The following is a 16,561-nucleotide window of genomic DNA, read 5'->3' on the forward strand; positions in this document are numbered from 1 at the left end:
AGGAGAATTGCAACAGGCTCTTTCGGTTAGCATGATAGGAGCAGTATACTCTAGTGGAAAAACTGAGTACTTTAAAGGAAGCTAGACCTACTGGAATTCGAATATTCCTAATTATGAGACCTTGGTTAGGTTAATAGGCTGAACTTTAATACCTGAATTGGGGCAGTATTGTCACCCTTGAAGGACTGTTTTGAGAAATAGAGATAATCAATGTGAAGTAATGGGAGTATCTAGCATCTGGAGGCAGTTAGTGGAAAGTAGCTATTATGATCATAAGCAAATATTTATGTACTAAGTTGGTATATTTTGATACAGTTGTATAGATTTTAATTTTTCAGAGCTTCATATAGTTTATATCTAATTTTGCATATTAGGAGTACTGCATATGGATCAAGTTACCCCTAAACATGGTACAGATTTAAACATACTGTCCGTACAATTTTAGATGAATTAATGATGATACACCCATGACATTATAAAGAAGAGGTCAGGACTTGAGGCATCCATGCCTGACCTTTGAGGATCACATTTCAGAAGCTTTCAGCTATCCTTGCTGACAGCCCTCAAGGCCTTGACTTCTCTGTGAAATAATCTCGAGCTTCTTAAAATGGGTGGATTCACGTAAGAAAGCCGAGCCTTTGTGTTTTTCAGAATCTGATTTGAGGATATTTCTGTTGTATGTTATCCTGTGTTTGAGAATCCTTTGGACATAAGGTCAGAAGACTTAACGTTCTTCTGCTTAAGTAATATTCTTCTGTGTTAGGTCTGGTGTTGTGGATTCAGAGATTGTGGTAAGAATTTTTGTGAAAGTGGTGTATTGCGCGCTCTCAGAAGAACCGTGTGGGAAGCAGGATAAAGCAAAGGGGGAAAAGCTAAGCCCGGAATATTGTTCTGCCTGGAGACTTCCTTCAACCTGATTCCACCGGGTTATAGGGTGGCAGGGAGAAGGGGAGCTCTGGGGCACAAATTGTCCCACCGAGTCAGTCCAGGAAGCAGCCTGCTGTATACCTGTGTGGCCAGTCTTTGGCTCTGGCCACCTCCTAGAAGCAGTGGTTCCCTAACCTACCAAGGGAGGCGATTCCAGATCTCTGAGCCGTTAGCACCATGCACTCACAGCAGCTGGGGATGGTTGCGCAGCCCAGTGGGAACTTGGGGAAAGCCCAGAATGGCCTTGGTGGGCCCCCGCCCATAGACGGAGCCGTCAGATTTTTTGTGTGGCTTTTTGTGCTTTGGTTGCTTAGAAGTTCTAGACTGTTTGATGTTTAAATCCTTTGGTAGCCTTTAGCAAGGATTATTTAATAGCATTTTTTCTTTCTTTTCTTTGTAACTTTAGTCTTTCACCTTTATCATGTTCTTTGTACTTAATATGCCAGAAATTTTATTGTAAGTAACCTCAAATTCTTTTTGAAAGTGGGCAAGTCTAAAATAAAAATGTACAAACTAAAACCAGTTTTATAAGTAGAAAATTACCAGTCTTTTTTAAAAACCAAGTAAGTGTTGAATAGAAACAGAATATTTACTATTACAATTTACCTTAATACTAGTTATATTTTAGTAACTTCTCAAGAATAAACAGGAAATACTCTAAATCCAAGGAAGAAAGGAACAAAGTTGCATTTTTGCAGGTAATACTTTATGTATGTACAAAGTGTAATGAAGTGAATAAAAAAGTTATTGGAGGTGATGAAGAGCTATACAACAGGTTCTGCAAGATTGTAGGCTAGGATAGAAATCCTCAAAAGTCAATAAAGTTAATTTATGGTAAAGCCATGTAGCTAAAAATATGGTAATAAAAGGAATGTAATGAGAAGACACTAACTCCAGAATTGAACCTCTGTCTGCGCACCCCAGGCTGCTTCTGCCTGTATGTATGCGTGTAGTGTGCGAATGACCTCGGGCAGGTATTCCAGAGGGGGTGAGGGGGGTATCTCACGGTGCCCCTTTCACTGTTACTTGCACAGGGAATCACTAGTTACCACCTTCTGATATCACTTATGTTTCTTTTAAATCTATTCATTCCTATACCCAGTTCTCCTGACTTAACCTGTGTCTACATTTTTGCCAGAACTGTTAGCTGATTCTTCAGTCATAGACACACACACACACACACACACACACACACACACACAAACACATACACACACTTAATCTGCACACATGTCTGGTCCTAGGTTAAACAAGCATGATATTCTGGGGCTTTCTGGTGTTTTCTTCTTTTGGCTTTGTTTTGGTAACTTCTTATTTTAAAAAAAAAGAAAGAAAGAAAAAATGAATGTTTAAGTATATTCAAATACGTTAGACCAGAGCTTCTCAACCTTATCACTATTGACATTTTCAGCCAGAAAATTCTTTGTTGCCTGGGCTGTCTTGTGCACGATAGGATATTTAATAGCTTTTCTGCCTCCCGCCCACTATATTCCAATACCATTACCCCGGTTGTGACAACCAGAAATGTCTCCAGGTGCAGCCGCATGTCCTCTGCAGGCTCGACCAACCCCCAGTTGGAAACCACTGGGTTAGACCAGGCAGGAGCTACTGGGCAGCGTCCGTTGCGTGCTTATCCCCCCCACGCATGCTGTGTGCGTATCGTCTCATTGAATGCTCACAGCCCCTCTGTGAGTGGGTGCTATTTCATCCTCGTTTTCACATGGGCAAACCCAAGACTTGGATTCAGTGATAGATACTCTGTAGCCTTGTGCCCTGTGTGGCGTTGTACTCACCTGCTCTGACTCCAGAGCCAGGTTCCCTCAGGTTGAATGTCGTCTATCCATTTATTAGCTGAAGACCTTGGGCAAGTTAGGTAGTGATATTTTTCTCTACGTCAGTTCCACCTAGGTACTAAGAAGAGTACCTGCCATCTAGAGTCTTTGTGGGGTTTAAACCAGTCAGTGTACGTACATGAAGGACTGAAAAGGACTGGCCTGGCCTTGTAAGCACTTTTGCAAGTGCTTACAAGTAATTACTAGTAATTTGTGATCGAGCATTCTGTGAGAGGACAGAGATGGAAGCAGCAGACTTCTTCAGAGTCAGGATTGTGTTCACAGAGGAGACCCCACTGACGCTGCAGGATGTCGGAGCTTCGGCAGACACGGGGTGAGTGCGGGAGGGTTCCGTGTGGAGCAGTGCAGCGAGGGGTCCCCTGGGGATGGAGGGATTCCAAGACACGTTATCATTGCTACGTCCGGTCTGGACAGAATTAGGCCATTACGTGTATGAAATGGGTGCTTTTCTGGAGTTCAAGACATTCCTGCATCTTTTAAAGAAAATATTCCAGAGCTAAGTAAAAATTATTTTTTGAAGTATATATTTCATAGAATGTATACACTAAACTTTTAGTATAGGACTATAGGATACGTAAACTGCAATTGAAGCCAGTCACAGTGAGCCAAATGAGAAAGCCATATAGGGGTCATAGCAATCCTGTCACATTAATTTGCATAAAACTATTCTTTTTATCAGGTATTTTTAGTATGACATTTGTTTAGAAAACATTTTTATTCCTAAGGGAATCGATTTTTTTTTTTTTAAAAAAAAGATTTTATTTATTCGTCAGAGAGAGAAAGCACAAGCAAGAGGAGCAGCAGGCAGAGGGAGAAGCAGGCTCCCCGCTGAGCAAGGAGCCTGATGTGGGACTCGGACCCAGGACCCTGGGATCAGGACCTGAGCCAACGGCAGCTGATTAACTGGCTGAGCCACCCACGTGTCCCAGGGATCCATACTTTAAACGATCATTTAAACTTGTTTAAATAAGTCTTTTCCTAATTCCCAGATGAAATAGTACCTTTTCACTTTAGCTATTCTGTTAATAGCTAATGACATTGTTGCAGAAGAGAAATGCATAAACTAGGTATAAAATACTTTAGTCTCTACTTCTGTAGGCACAAATGAAAAATATGTACTCACAGAAAAGATATTCTTGCCACTTCCTGAGTTACTAAAGTGCAAAGGAATAGTCCTTTTTTTCTCCCTTTACCTATTATATGGTGAACAGTGACTAAGTGTAAATTACCTGAATTACTAGAAACACTGTGCATTGTCCCCTTTGCACATTAGAAAATCCAGTTTTTATTTTCTTGTTATTTGAATTACATCTCTTAATTTAACTTATATTTTTAAAAAACATTCTTTATACTTTGTTTTTCTATTAACTAACTGAAGCAATTCATTTATAAGAGAACAGCAGTGTTCTGCTAACATGAATCAAACTTGAGAACAAAAATGACAACTTAAAAGTAACTTCTATCATCCAAATAGTAACCAATGAGAGGGGATTGGAGGGATCTGAATTGTTGTAGGATAAACGGACTTTATCTGGGACATCCTCTTGCTAGCAGCGGAAGTGGCAGTTGTTGCGCATTCTCAGTCAGACTGTTGTCATTCTCACTTACTTTGTACCTAAGGCTTTCAAGTCCCAGAGATTTTAGTGTGCGTTTAGTTTGGTTTGGTTTCGCTTTGCTATGGTAGCATTTACCAACTTTGAATGTCCTATTGTTGGCTCTCACACATGTACATGATGTTTCTAAAATGAAAAAAGAGGCAGGAGGGTCATAGCAGGTGGGACCTCGGGGAGGCTGGTTTGGGCAGCATTGAGGACAGGCGGACATCTCCTCTTTCCCTTAGGTTCAAACAGTGGGGCTTGAAAATAGAAGCAAGTCACTGTGGTGTTGTAGACAGACACCAAAAGCAGATGGTACCCTAGATCAACACCAGAGAAAGGTGCTTTTTTGCATATTTGGTGGTTTAGTTCTTTTATAAGATCCAGTCAGTAACAACCCAGAAGATACATCAACAGTTTATCTTAAAAGGGGGAAAAAAGCCATCAGTTAATGGCCTTAATATAACAGAACCTCTCTTAATTATACACCTCTCAATAAAACATGAAAATAGTAATGGAAAAATAATCTTAAAACAGATAAACAATGGTATTTTAAGTGACCTCATTTAGATTTCTTTCTCTAAAGCAAAAAGAAGTCACAGCAGGCATCTAAAAAGTCCATGTTCATTCAGCTATTTACACATAATCTTTCAGGTTGTATGCTGAATTGCCCTCTGGTTGTGTGGCGGAGATGTGCTGCTGCTTGGGTGGATAGAGCCACGCTTCTGGATTCTTTTCAATGCAGGAAGTGCAGAAAATCATGCCAGAGATCAAGAGTAGTATGGCCGAAATGAATCCGATATAGACAGCTCCTCCGGGTTCATGTTTGTTGCTTTCTGGAACTGTCAGATCCAGAAAGTTTGCTACAATCTCCTTCGTGTACCACACTGTTGGTATCAAACCAGAGACCCCCGCAGACAGGAAACAGACTCCTCCAGCGAAAGAGGCGTGACTCTTTGTTTCCCCGTCCCCTCCTAAGCGAGTGCATTTCATCCCTACTGTAGAAGCACAGATCCCCAAAGCAGACAGAACACAAGCCAGGACCATGGTGGCCCGTGCGGCCTGCACGTGGACAGGGAGGGACAGAATGGAGTACTTGAGGGTGCAGCTGAACATGCCGGTGCTGTACCACGTGCAGTCCATCCACAGCCCTTGCAGCTGCGCGATGGCCGTTATGATGTTGGAGCCCGAGTCCACGTTCACCTTCCAGTTAGGCAGCAGAGTGGCTGTGAGCACTCCAGACACTCCGGATAAGGCCAGGACGAAAGCAAGGAGCTGGAGCCCAGCTGACACCATGACGTCCCCTTTATCTTTGCCCACCGTTACCCCGTATTTGATCAAGATTGTAGCTTTCTCTCTGCGGCAGAGAACCAAGTGACAAAGGCTAGGAAAAGAAGACAAAGTTGGGATTGAAAGAAAGCATAAACAAAGGGCTTCCATTTCCATGTCCCACGTTCCACGTGGGATCAAAGAACACATTTGAATAGACCCCACAGTAGGTGAGGACATGGTAGCCCAGGAGGAAAGCTCACACGAGGCCCTCACAGAGGCTGCCATTGTCCTGAGTGCCGGTGGATGGGTGGTGCTTGATACATGGCATCAAGGAAAGAGCTGTCCACTTGTTCTTTTTAAAACTTAAACTTTGCTGAAGTTGTCTATAACGTGGGCAGTGGGCCTTAGGAAATTCTGACCTATCAGATTCCAGCTGGAGGATCTAATAAGAATTTTAATAGCATTAGAGGTTTTTAAAACTATCTCTTCCTTATTACCTATGGAGTATTTTAATTAGAAACAGTGTTTAAGCCCAGTTCTTAAAAATGATTCATAAATACATAGTGGAAAAGTTTCAAGTATTCAAAAAGATGGTTTTATTAAAAAAAAAAAAAAAAAAATTAAGCACCCACCATGTGCCAGACATGTGAGCCAAGTGAACTGTTTACAGGAGGAAAGGAAATTCGCAGAGAGAAGGTAAAGCCAGAGGCACGATTATCCCTGATTTCCAGTTAATAAACTTTTGCAAAATCCTTATCTAGGTTAACACTTGTTTCACATCAGGTACAGGATACTCAAAACTGGAACAATTAAGCCTCTGTCTCCTGCTCATGAGAATGTGAGATCCTGTCTAGTTGGGACCAGAATCATTCCCTGACCCGAATGAAATCGTCTGCTGCGAAACCGGTTATCCTGACAGACTCAGAAGTAGTGACACTGGATCTTGAAAGTACAGGCCAGAAATAATCACATCATTAGTTGTATGTGAAAGGATACCAAAGATAATTTAACTTTTTTTTCTTTTTTTCCTTTCCTTTTTTCTTTCTTTTCAAGGAGAGAAAAGATAGCACTGAATTTGTTACTTGGCTATGCTTTAATCTGGCAGCACTTCCTGCCTTGGAAGAAATATAGTGGTTTCTGAAATATAGTAATAACAGCTTTTTTGTGTTTCTGCATTAATTTTTGAATGATGTATTAAGACATTGTGGTTCTACCACAATTCGTGTGTATTTCACAAAAGGCAGTATGGACTCTGAATCCAAAACACTTGGGTCAACTCTTAGCTTTCCAGAACTTCTCTGTGCCTCAGTATCCTTTTCTGGAAAAGGGGGAGGATTATTGTATATATATCAAAAGTTAAATGCATTTTAAGGGCCCAGAACAATATCTAACACATAGAAGTATTCCACAAATTAAAATTGACTCTGTTATTAGTAGGTTTATTTGTTTTATGTCATGTGACAATTGATATTTAATGGCATTTGAAATTTTTCTCTTCCTTCCTATGAGCTGATCTACATAGAACCTTAGAGCTGAAACAAACTGCAGATAGAACTTTTTGCATCATCATTTTTTCCGATTAGGAAGGACACTGAGGTAGGAAATTCCCCTGTGTCACAGAGGTCTCAGCAGCAGTATCCTGCTTTCCGTGCCCCTCCCCATCTCTCCCCACCGTTAGCCCAGTACACCTTGGTGAGAGCCTCTCCGTGTGCTCCCCGGGCGCAGAGAAAAATGCTGCATCTGGAGACAGGAAGCACCATTGACTGTCAACTGCGTTCACTCCCTGTCCCATCAAGAAAGAAAAGCACTTGAGAGGGCAGTAATGGGACACATGGCTCAGCCTCACACTCGCCCCAGGAGGCTGATGCTGGCCTTCTGTGTAATACCTGAAGTAATACTAATCTGCTCCGGTATTAAGAGTACATACTTCACGGAGTTAGAACACTGCTTCTCTAAGAAGTTAAATCCTGGGCTGTCGAAATTCATTTGTTCTATTTTTGTTCGCAGTCTTAAAATGTGACAATTTTAGGGAAGTGTTTTCCTGAAATTTTAAATTCTTAAATATCAGACTTAAACACCCAACAGAGTAGTTAGGCTTTGTGTGGAACCATACGGTTCATTTCTTTCTGTTTTCCAAATTCCTTTTCGTATCTGAGACCAAAATAGAACAGAAGTTAAAGATTCTAGAAGAAAATGAAACACGTTTATAGTTTTATAATAGCTATTCTCAGGTTTGGGTTTTAACGTCTCACACTCCAGCCAGTTCGTTAAATTACTGCCTTCCCAGACCATTTTCAGCTTAGGGTTTCCTCAGCGTCGAGATGGCTGTTCCCATTCTCTAAGAGCATCTCATTTCTCTATTTTTACTTTGGTTGAGTAACCTTTATGTGTTGATCCGTCTGTGCTCAGCTTCCCAATTATAACCTTTTTCTTCCCATTAACCAATACATTTCATAAATTTCAGTGTAATTCGGGCTTGCAGACAGCTTGTTCATCTTAATTAACAAGTACTGGCAGTGATAAATTACAGCCAGCCACAATCAGTGTAAACAATATGACATTGCATTCAGTTAGCAGAGTGCTCGCTTGCTGTTGAATATTGGATTTTAAATGCTTTCTTCTGCAGAGAACTTATGCAGAAAGAATTTGTTCTCTACAGTGAAGGTCACTATTCTGTTCCTTTGTAAAAATGTACTGGCATGTTAGTCATATTGCTACGAAGTGTTTTTTCTTTTCTTTCTTTTTTTTTTTTTTTTTTCTTTCATTCTTTTTTTTTTTCCTTCTCCAGCCGCAAGTATGATACAGTTTGTGGCCTGTTCTCTCAAATTTCTGTCTGGTGCAGAATAAAAGCACACTTTGTTTCACTGGCAGCGGCAGGGGTGAAATGCTGTGAAAGTCAACAGGAGCAGTGGGGTGGCAGGTACAAACTGAGTTCTAAATAGAGAAGGCTCACGTGGTTCCAGAACGTCCTGCATCCAGAACCCACAAATGTTAATTTTTATCAGCTGTTTGCCAGCAGAAAATCTGGAGTGGATTTCATTAAGATGTAAAGTCAGTTTTCCAGACAAGATTTGTTCATAAGAAAACGAACATTTAAAACACAGATTTACAACTTAAAATCCAAGCTACACGATACTTAAAGGTCTCTATGTTTCTGAGCATCCCTGAAGCTTCTCATTTTCCATACCTTTTGCCAGGAGCCGTCAGTGTCTTCACTCCCCTCGGTCAGTGTCTTCTAGTGAAGGTGTCTGAGGAGGAGAAGCCACACACGGGAGGCTCATCTCTCAGCTTCCGAGTATTAGTGACGAAGCTCCAACAAGTTAACTTGCAGATAAAGAGCAACATGGAAATCTGAGGTAGAAACTGCTGATGGTGCTGGAAGATAAATACCAGGTTCTCCATCTCATTTTTTGAGCTGTGGGAGAATGAAGAAAGGAGAGGCGGGGAAGGGAGGGAGTTGCTGTTACAACAGGATTTGTCGAAACCTGAAAGCTGAAAATGCTTTTGTGTCACTGTATACAGAGGAGGAATTATTTGGGTGCTCACAAAAAAAGGCTTTCTTTTCCTTTAATATTATGTTTTAATCCACAGTTATAATTTATCTTTGAATTTTTATCTGTGTTGGAAGATCTCTTTTATTCTTTTATGTCCCCAATTAAAGAATGTAGTCTGAAATATTTTTAACTAGATTGTGCTTTGCAAGTGATAGTTGAGACTGTCTTTTTATTCAAGTGCTTGTGACTTGCTTGAAATCAAGAGTCACAAAATCAGTAACTTTGAAAAAAATTCAGAAGTTTTTAAAATATACATACTTTTTTTTTTTTTTTTTTTTTTTTTAAATAAAAGGAAAAAGAAAACAACAACTGCTGAGGACAATCTGACCAGTAAACCTACAAGTATTTTTTGGGGGGTGGGCGAGTCCTTGAATCTCTTGTTATTCCTTCCACTGAGAAAGGTTTCTGAAGTGTAACTTAATAAGTTAGAACTTCTAGATAATGTTGTGAGGAAATTACACCAAAATGATGAGGGAGCATATTAAGTGAAACAGGGGAATCAAATATTGAGGTCCTAGTACCATGAATAATGATACAGACATATTTCATGTCCATCTATTTTGGGTTTGCATATTCTTTTTCTTCACTAATTTTAATGTAGTGGCTATCTTTAATGTTGTGGCTATAAATTCATAGCCATTACAAAGAAAAGATAATTTTAAATTGGATTTTTTTTTTAAATTTTCCAAATGTTGATAGCCATATTAGATGTCAGCCATTTCTTTAAAAGCAGTGAATAAAATACACATTTCAATTATCTGGACTTTTTTCTAGGTTTGTTTTGTTTTGTTTTGTTTTTTTGGTTTTTGTTGCTTTGTTTTCATTTTTTCTAAGTCTGGCGTTTAGCGATATATTTTCTTCTCTTAGAAATCTAAAGCCTGTGGATTTTTTAGCCATAGTGTTACGATTTTAATATATAAACTTTTCTTTCATGGACATGTTTAAACAATTCTTTGTGTAAATCCTGGACGAAGTAGAATTGAATTTCAGGCACTAACAGAAACAGCATTGTTGTTTCTTCCATAGCAGAAGAAACCTGCTCAGATCCCTGTAGTGCCTCGCCTTGCTTTGCTCTCTGTTGCGGTCGGTACAGATTCACCTGTGCCGAGGCCTCCTGATGGCAGGTGCAAGGGCCAGCGTGCTCCCAGCTCTGGCCTCCAGAATAAGGAGGCCTTATTTCTGTTTTCAAAACATTTGTGATCATTCTGCTGGATGGGAACACTTACCCGATAAAATATTAACTGCCTCTTTTAGAAGAGCAGACTTCCGAATGCAGATAGCTTCCATAAATCACAGACCTTTAATCAAGGTGGAATGCCTTATATAAAAAAAGGAGATGGAAAAGTAGAGGTTGCTAGGGACGTCTAACTCCCTGGCCTCATCTCCTTCCACTGTGGACATTAAAGAGAATCAAATCTTTTTTAAGTTCAAAGAGTTTTGTAGATAAATCTTACCTTTACCTTAGTTTCTGCCTCTTCCCAGGCCCTTTGCCCCCACACACCCGAGTTCCATATCCAGCGGCCAGTGCGGCGTCACTGATAGACGTGGCCGACCCGTTGGGGACAAGGCGAACTGCTGACCTTCCGCACGCCAGATCTCGTTTTCCCCACGTCTGTTCACGGCGAACTCCTCCTTTGATTTGGCAGGTCCCAGATATTTAAAAACCTCCTTGATTCCAAGGGTACCCGATACCCAAATCGTTTTGTTCTAAACTTCAAAATAGATCAAGAATCCTACCACCTCTGAGCCCCACTGCTGCTAACTCCCTGGCTGAGGAACCCCATGAGGGCGAGGACTCCTGTGACTTGTTCGTTACTGTGTCTCCTGTGTCGGGAATGGTGCCGGCCACATACCAGGGGTACAACAGATGCTTGTTGAATGCACTCAGATACTGATTTTGAGCATGTAAAATAACATTAAACTATACATTAGCTTTGTATGATTTAAAAGTATGATTTTGTCCTTTCTAAAGGAGACTGCAATTTTAAGTCATTTTGTAACTCTTGGGTTTTGTCATTTGGCCTCATAATAATATGCACTGTTTATAAAATTGCTTCCTGTATGCTGGGTACCATTTGAGGCTCTGTGCTGCTTGATTCTCCGGACAAGCCTGGGAAATAATAGGGATCCTCATTTACACTTGAGAAACTGAGCTCTGGAGAAGTGACTTGACTAAGGTTGTGAAATGAGTAAGTAGCAGCAATGGGATCCAGGCCCAGGATTCTGTGATTTTTGAAGCCCTTCTACGCTCATAGCACTTCCCTGCCTCTACTTAGATGTATTTCTTTTTTTCTTTTTCAATTCTTTAGATAGAGAGCACAAGCAGGGCAGGGAAGGGCAGAAGGAGAGGGAAAGAGAATCTTCATCAGGTTCCATGCGGGGCATGGAGCCGGACGCAGGACTCGATCTCTCGACCCTGAGATCATGACCTGAGCCAAGATCAAGAGTCAGTCACTTAACCGACAGAGCCACCCAGGTGCCCTGAAAAGAATGTATTTCTAGGTCTTATTATAACGAGTCATTTCTTTCTGTGTTAGTCTGGATAACTGCAAAAAACATAACCCTAACATCTCTGTGGCTTTACATAAAACACTTCCCATGCAGAGTCCGTGACCGACTCTGCAGAGCAGCTGGCCCATGACTCAGCAGCCCATCTATTTTCTTTAAAATGTTTTCATGTAGCTATTTTAAAGAAAAAATCACGTGTGATTTCCTTAGTGTGTTTTTCTGAGTTATGATAATCTGAAATTCAGACAGGCTTTTCTCTCCTCTGAAGGACCTAATAATTTAACTGAAAATTTTAGAAATCCTAACAATACATACTTTTGTATGGGCTTGTTCACCAGACATAGGTTCCTCACTCCTGCCCACACATCACATCATCTGGCTTTTAGAAAGCCTGAGGCCCAGGACGGGGCCCCATGGCTCTTACGTCATTGGTCTGGGGCGATGCCCACTCACGGTATGTTTAAAATGCTGCCCACTTAATGCCAGTGGAAAGCTGAGGTTCTGATTTTTAAAAATAATGAATGTACGGGGGCGCCTTGGTGTCTTAGTTGGTTTAAGCATCTGCCTTCAGCTCTGGTCACGATCCCGGAGTCCCAGGATCAAGCCCCACATTGGGCTCCCTCTCAGCAGGGAGTCTGCTGCTTCCCCTACTTGTGCTCACTTTCTCTCTGACAAATAATAAATAAATAAAATCTTTTTAAAAATAATAATGAACAGGTAAGAGTAAGGTTAAAGTAGTCACCTATTCTAGTCCCACAAATTTAAAGTGAGTGACTTAGTCTTAAAATAATGTTCTCCTCTGACCCAGTCTTGGGAAATTTATAGTATCAGCTGTGAGCATGATCAGCTCGTTATTTTCTTTCATATTTATGGTCATTTTAAAGGAATGCTTTAGGCTAGCCTGGAGACATTTAACTTTTATAACTGGTAGGTTATAGATTAGTTGGTTATAGTGAGGACTTTGTTAAAAAATGTCAATTCAGGGGACACCTGGGTGGCTCAGTCGGTTAAGTGTCTTTCTCTTGAGTTCGGCTCAGGTCATGAGATCGGGCCCCACGTCAGGCTTCACACTGGGTGTGGAGTCTGCTTAAGATTCTCTCTGCGTCTCCTTCTGCCCTCTCCCCAACCTTGCATGTGTGTTCACATTCTCTCTCTAGGGGGAAAAAAAAAGATGAATATTCTTTAGTTTATGTATGTCCTCACATGTCTGAGAGGCCATCGTCATTCTGTTGATTTTTATGGTCTGGAATGCAGAGTACTCCCCACCCCCTCCACCCTTACCACAGGGGAGATGTTCTGAGACCCCAGTGGATGCCTACAAGTGCAGATAGGACTGAGCCCTCTATACACCATGTTTTTTCTATATATACGTACCTAGTTTAATTTATAAATCAGGCACAATAGAGAAGAATAATGATAAAGTAGAACACTGAAGCACAGTTACACTGTAATGGAAGTTACGTGTGGTCTCAAATACCTTCCTGACCTGCACTCACTCTGATGATGATGGTGGTGGGAGAGAATAAAATGTATGATGAGCTGAAGGGAGGGGAGTGACACAAGTGCAGTGTCACAGCATTAGGCTACTGGTGACCTTCTGACACTGGACCCAGGAGGAGGATCATCTGCCTCCAGACTGTGCTGACGGCGGGAAACCGCAGGCACACGAAGTCAGCTGTGGGTAAGGGGGCACTCACATTCGTTTAGCATCGGTTACCTTAGTTTGATGCTTGCTTTCTCCTTTTTAGGTCTTTATTAGAAAGGATCTTGGGACGTGTTTTCTGCCCTCCTCACATTATTTTAGAATATATTAAAACTCCTTGGATTTTGTGGTGACATTTGCAGATCGGTCTGATTTTGTCAGCCCCACGGGTGGTATAAATACGTATTTGTCGGGCCTCACTCTTGTCCTTCCTTGCACATTACTTTGAAGAGCAGGACAGAGTGGGTTTGTTTGTTTTTTTAACATCCTCATTTGGTAGCAGTATCTGAGAAGGTGCACGAGGATCCCCAGTTCAGGCCTGACCTTCCTCCTTCCTTGTTCCTCTTTGGCTTCCTTGCATGACTCTCTCCTGCCCAGCTAGGTCTCCTGCCCAGCTAGGTCTCCTGCCTCCAGCCCCAGCTCACACTCCAGGGCACTGCGTGCGGTGCGTTCCTGAGGACTTTGTGGTCTTGCCAAATTATAAAGCTTGCATCAGTTTTATGTTTCTTATTTATTTTTTTTCAGAGGTAGCAACATTTAATTTTTTTTTATTAACTTATAGTGTATTATTTGCCCCAGGGGTACAGGTCTATGAACCACCAGGCTTACACATTTCACAGCACTCACCGCAGCACATCCCCTCCTCAGTGTCCATCACCCGCCGCCCCATCCCTCCCTCCCACCCCCCAGCAACCCACAGTTTGTTTCCTGAGATGAAGAGTCTCTTATGGGGCGCCTGGGTAGCTCAGTGGGTTAAGCCACTGCCTTCAGCTCAGGGCATGATCTCGGAGTCCTGGGATCAAGTCCCACATCAGGTTCTCTGCTCAGCAGGGAGCCTGCTTCCCTCTCTCTCTCTCTCTCTGCCTGCTTGTGATCTCTGCCTGTCAAATAAATAAATAAAATCTTTAAAAAATTTTTAAAAAGTCTCTTATGGTTTGTCTCCCTCCCGATCCCATCTTGTTTCATTTTTTCCTTCCCTACCCACCACAGCCTCCCACCCTGCCTAATTCCTCATATCAGAGAGATCATACGATAATTGACTTTCTCTGATCGACTTATTTCACTCAGCGTAATATCCTCTAGTTCCATCTGCATCATTGCAAATGGCAAGATTTCATTTCCTTCGATGGCTGCATCATGTTCCTTTGCATATATATGCCACATTTTCTTTATCCATTCATTTGTTGATGGGCATCTATGTTCTTTCCATAGTTACACTATTGTGAACATTGCTGCCATAAAATTCAGGTGCACATGCCCCTTCGGATCACTACATTTATATCTTTAGGGTAAATACCCAGTAGTGCAATTGCTGGGTCATAGGGCAGTTCTATTTTCAAGTTTTTGAGGAACCTCCATACTGTTTTCCAGAGCGGCTGCACCAGCTTGCATTCCCACCAACAGTGTAGCAAGTTTCCCCTTTCTCTGCATCCTCGCCAGCATCTGTCATTTCCCGACTTGTTAATTTTAGCCCTTCTAATTTTAGCCCTGGTGTGAGGTGGTATCTCATTGTGGTTTTGATGTGTGTTTCCATGATGCCGAGTGATGTGGAGCACTTTTTCATGCGTCTGTTGTCCATCTGGATGTCTTCTTTGCAGAAATGTCTGTTCATGTCTTCTGCCCACTTCTTGATTGGATTATGTGTTCTCTGGGTGTTGAGTTTGATAAGTTCTTTCTAGATTTTGGATACTAGCCCTTCATCTGATATGTCGCTTACAAATATCTTTTCCCATTCTGTCAGTTATCTTTTGGTTTTGTTGACTGTTTCCTTTGCTGTGCAAAAGCTTTTGATCCTGATGAGGTTCCAGTAGTTCATTTTTGCCCTTGCTTCCCTTGCTTTTAGTGATGTTTCTAGGAAGAAGCTGCTGCAGCTGAGGTCAAAGAGGTTGGTGCCTGTGTTTTCCTCAAGGATTTTGATGGATTCCTGTCTTACATTAAGGTCTTTTATCCCTTTTGAGTCTATTTTTCTGTATGGTGTCAGGAAATGGTCCAGTTTCACTCTTCTGCATGTGGCTGTCCAGTGTTCCCAACACCATCTGTTGAAGAGACTCTTTTTTTCCATTGGACATTCTTTCCTGCTTTGTCGAAGATTAGTTGACCAGAGAGTTGAGGGTCCACTTCTGGGCACTCTGTTCTGTTCCACTGATCTATGTGTCTGTTTTTCTGCCTGTACCATGCTGTCTTGATGATTGCAGCTTTGTAGCTTAAAGTCTGGAATTGTGATGCCACCAACTTTGATCTTCTTTTTCACCATTCCTCTGGCTATTCGGGTCTTTTCTGGTACCATATAAATTTTAGGATTATTGTTCCACTGCTTTGAAAAAAATGGATGGTATTTTGGTAGGGATTGCATTAAATGTGTAGATTGCTTTAGGTAGCATAGACATCTTCACAGTGTTTTTTCTTCCAATCCATGAGCATGGAACATTTTTCCATTTCTTTGTGCCTTCCTCAATTTCTTTCATGAGTACTTTATAGTTTTCTGAGTACAGATTCTTTGCCTCTTTGGTTAGGTTTATTCCTAGATATCTTACAGTTTGGGGTGCAATTGTAAATGGGATCGACTCCTTACTTTCTGCTGGTGTATAGAAATGCAACTGATTTCTGTGCATTGATTTTATATCCTGACACTTTATGGAATTTCAGTATGAGTTCTAGCAGTTTTGGAGTGGAGTCTTTTGGGTTTTTCCCATAAAGTATCATATCATCTGCAAAGAGTGAGAGTTTGACTACTTCTTTGCTGATTCAGATGCCTTTTATTTCTTTTGGTTGTCTGATTGCTGAGGCTAGAATTTCTAGTACTATGTTGAATAGCAGTAGTGATAGTGGGCATTGCTGCTGTGTTCCTGACCTTAAGGGGAAAAGCTTTCAGTTTTTTCCCATTGAGAATATTTCCTGTGGGTTTTTCATAGATGGCTTTTATGATAATGAGGTATGTATCCTCTATGCCTCCACTGTGAAGAGTTTTGATCAAGAAAGGATGTTGTACTTTGTCAAATGCTCTTTCAGCATCTGTTGAGAATAAGTATCATATGCTTCTTGTTCTTTCATTAATGTATCACATTGATTGATTTGCAGATGTTGACCAACCTTGCAGCCCAGGAATAAATCCCACTTGGTCATAGTGAATAATCCTTTTAATGTCCTGTT

The 16,561-nt window shown here is 41.3% G+C and overlaps 2 protein-coding genes across 5 annotated transcripts in view; one reads left to right on the forward strand and one right to left on the reverse strand.

Moving 5' to 3' along the window:
* TFB1M (transcription factor B1, mitochondrial) overlaps positions 1–16,561 on the forward strand; it is a 73,398-nt gene that overhangs the window by 45,732 nt on the left and 11,105 nt on the right. The window lies entirely within an intron of this gene.
* Positions 4,201–9,368, reverse strand: CLDN20 (claudin 20). Its single transcript, XM_059176699.1, has 2 exons — positions 8,835–9,368; positions 4,201–5,759 (listed from the first exon to the last, which is right to left on the reverse strand). Exon 2 carries the CDS (start codon positions 5,669–5,671, stop codon positions 5,012–5,014), a length of 660 nt encoding a protein of 219 aa, XP_059032682.1. The 5' UTR covers positions 5,672–5,759; positions 8,835–9,368; the 3' UTR covers positions 4,201–5,011.

The sequence above is a fragment of the Mustela lutreola genome, chromosome 6, assembly GCF_030435805.1.
Source record: "Mustela lutreola isolate mMusLut2 chromosome 6, mMusLut2.pri, whole genome shotgun sequence".
Classification (NCBI taxonomy): Eukaryota; Metazoa; Chordata; class Mammalia; order Carnivora; family Mustelidae; genus Mustela; species Mustela lutreola.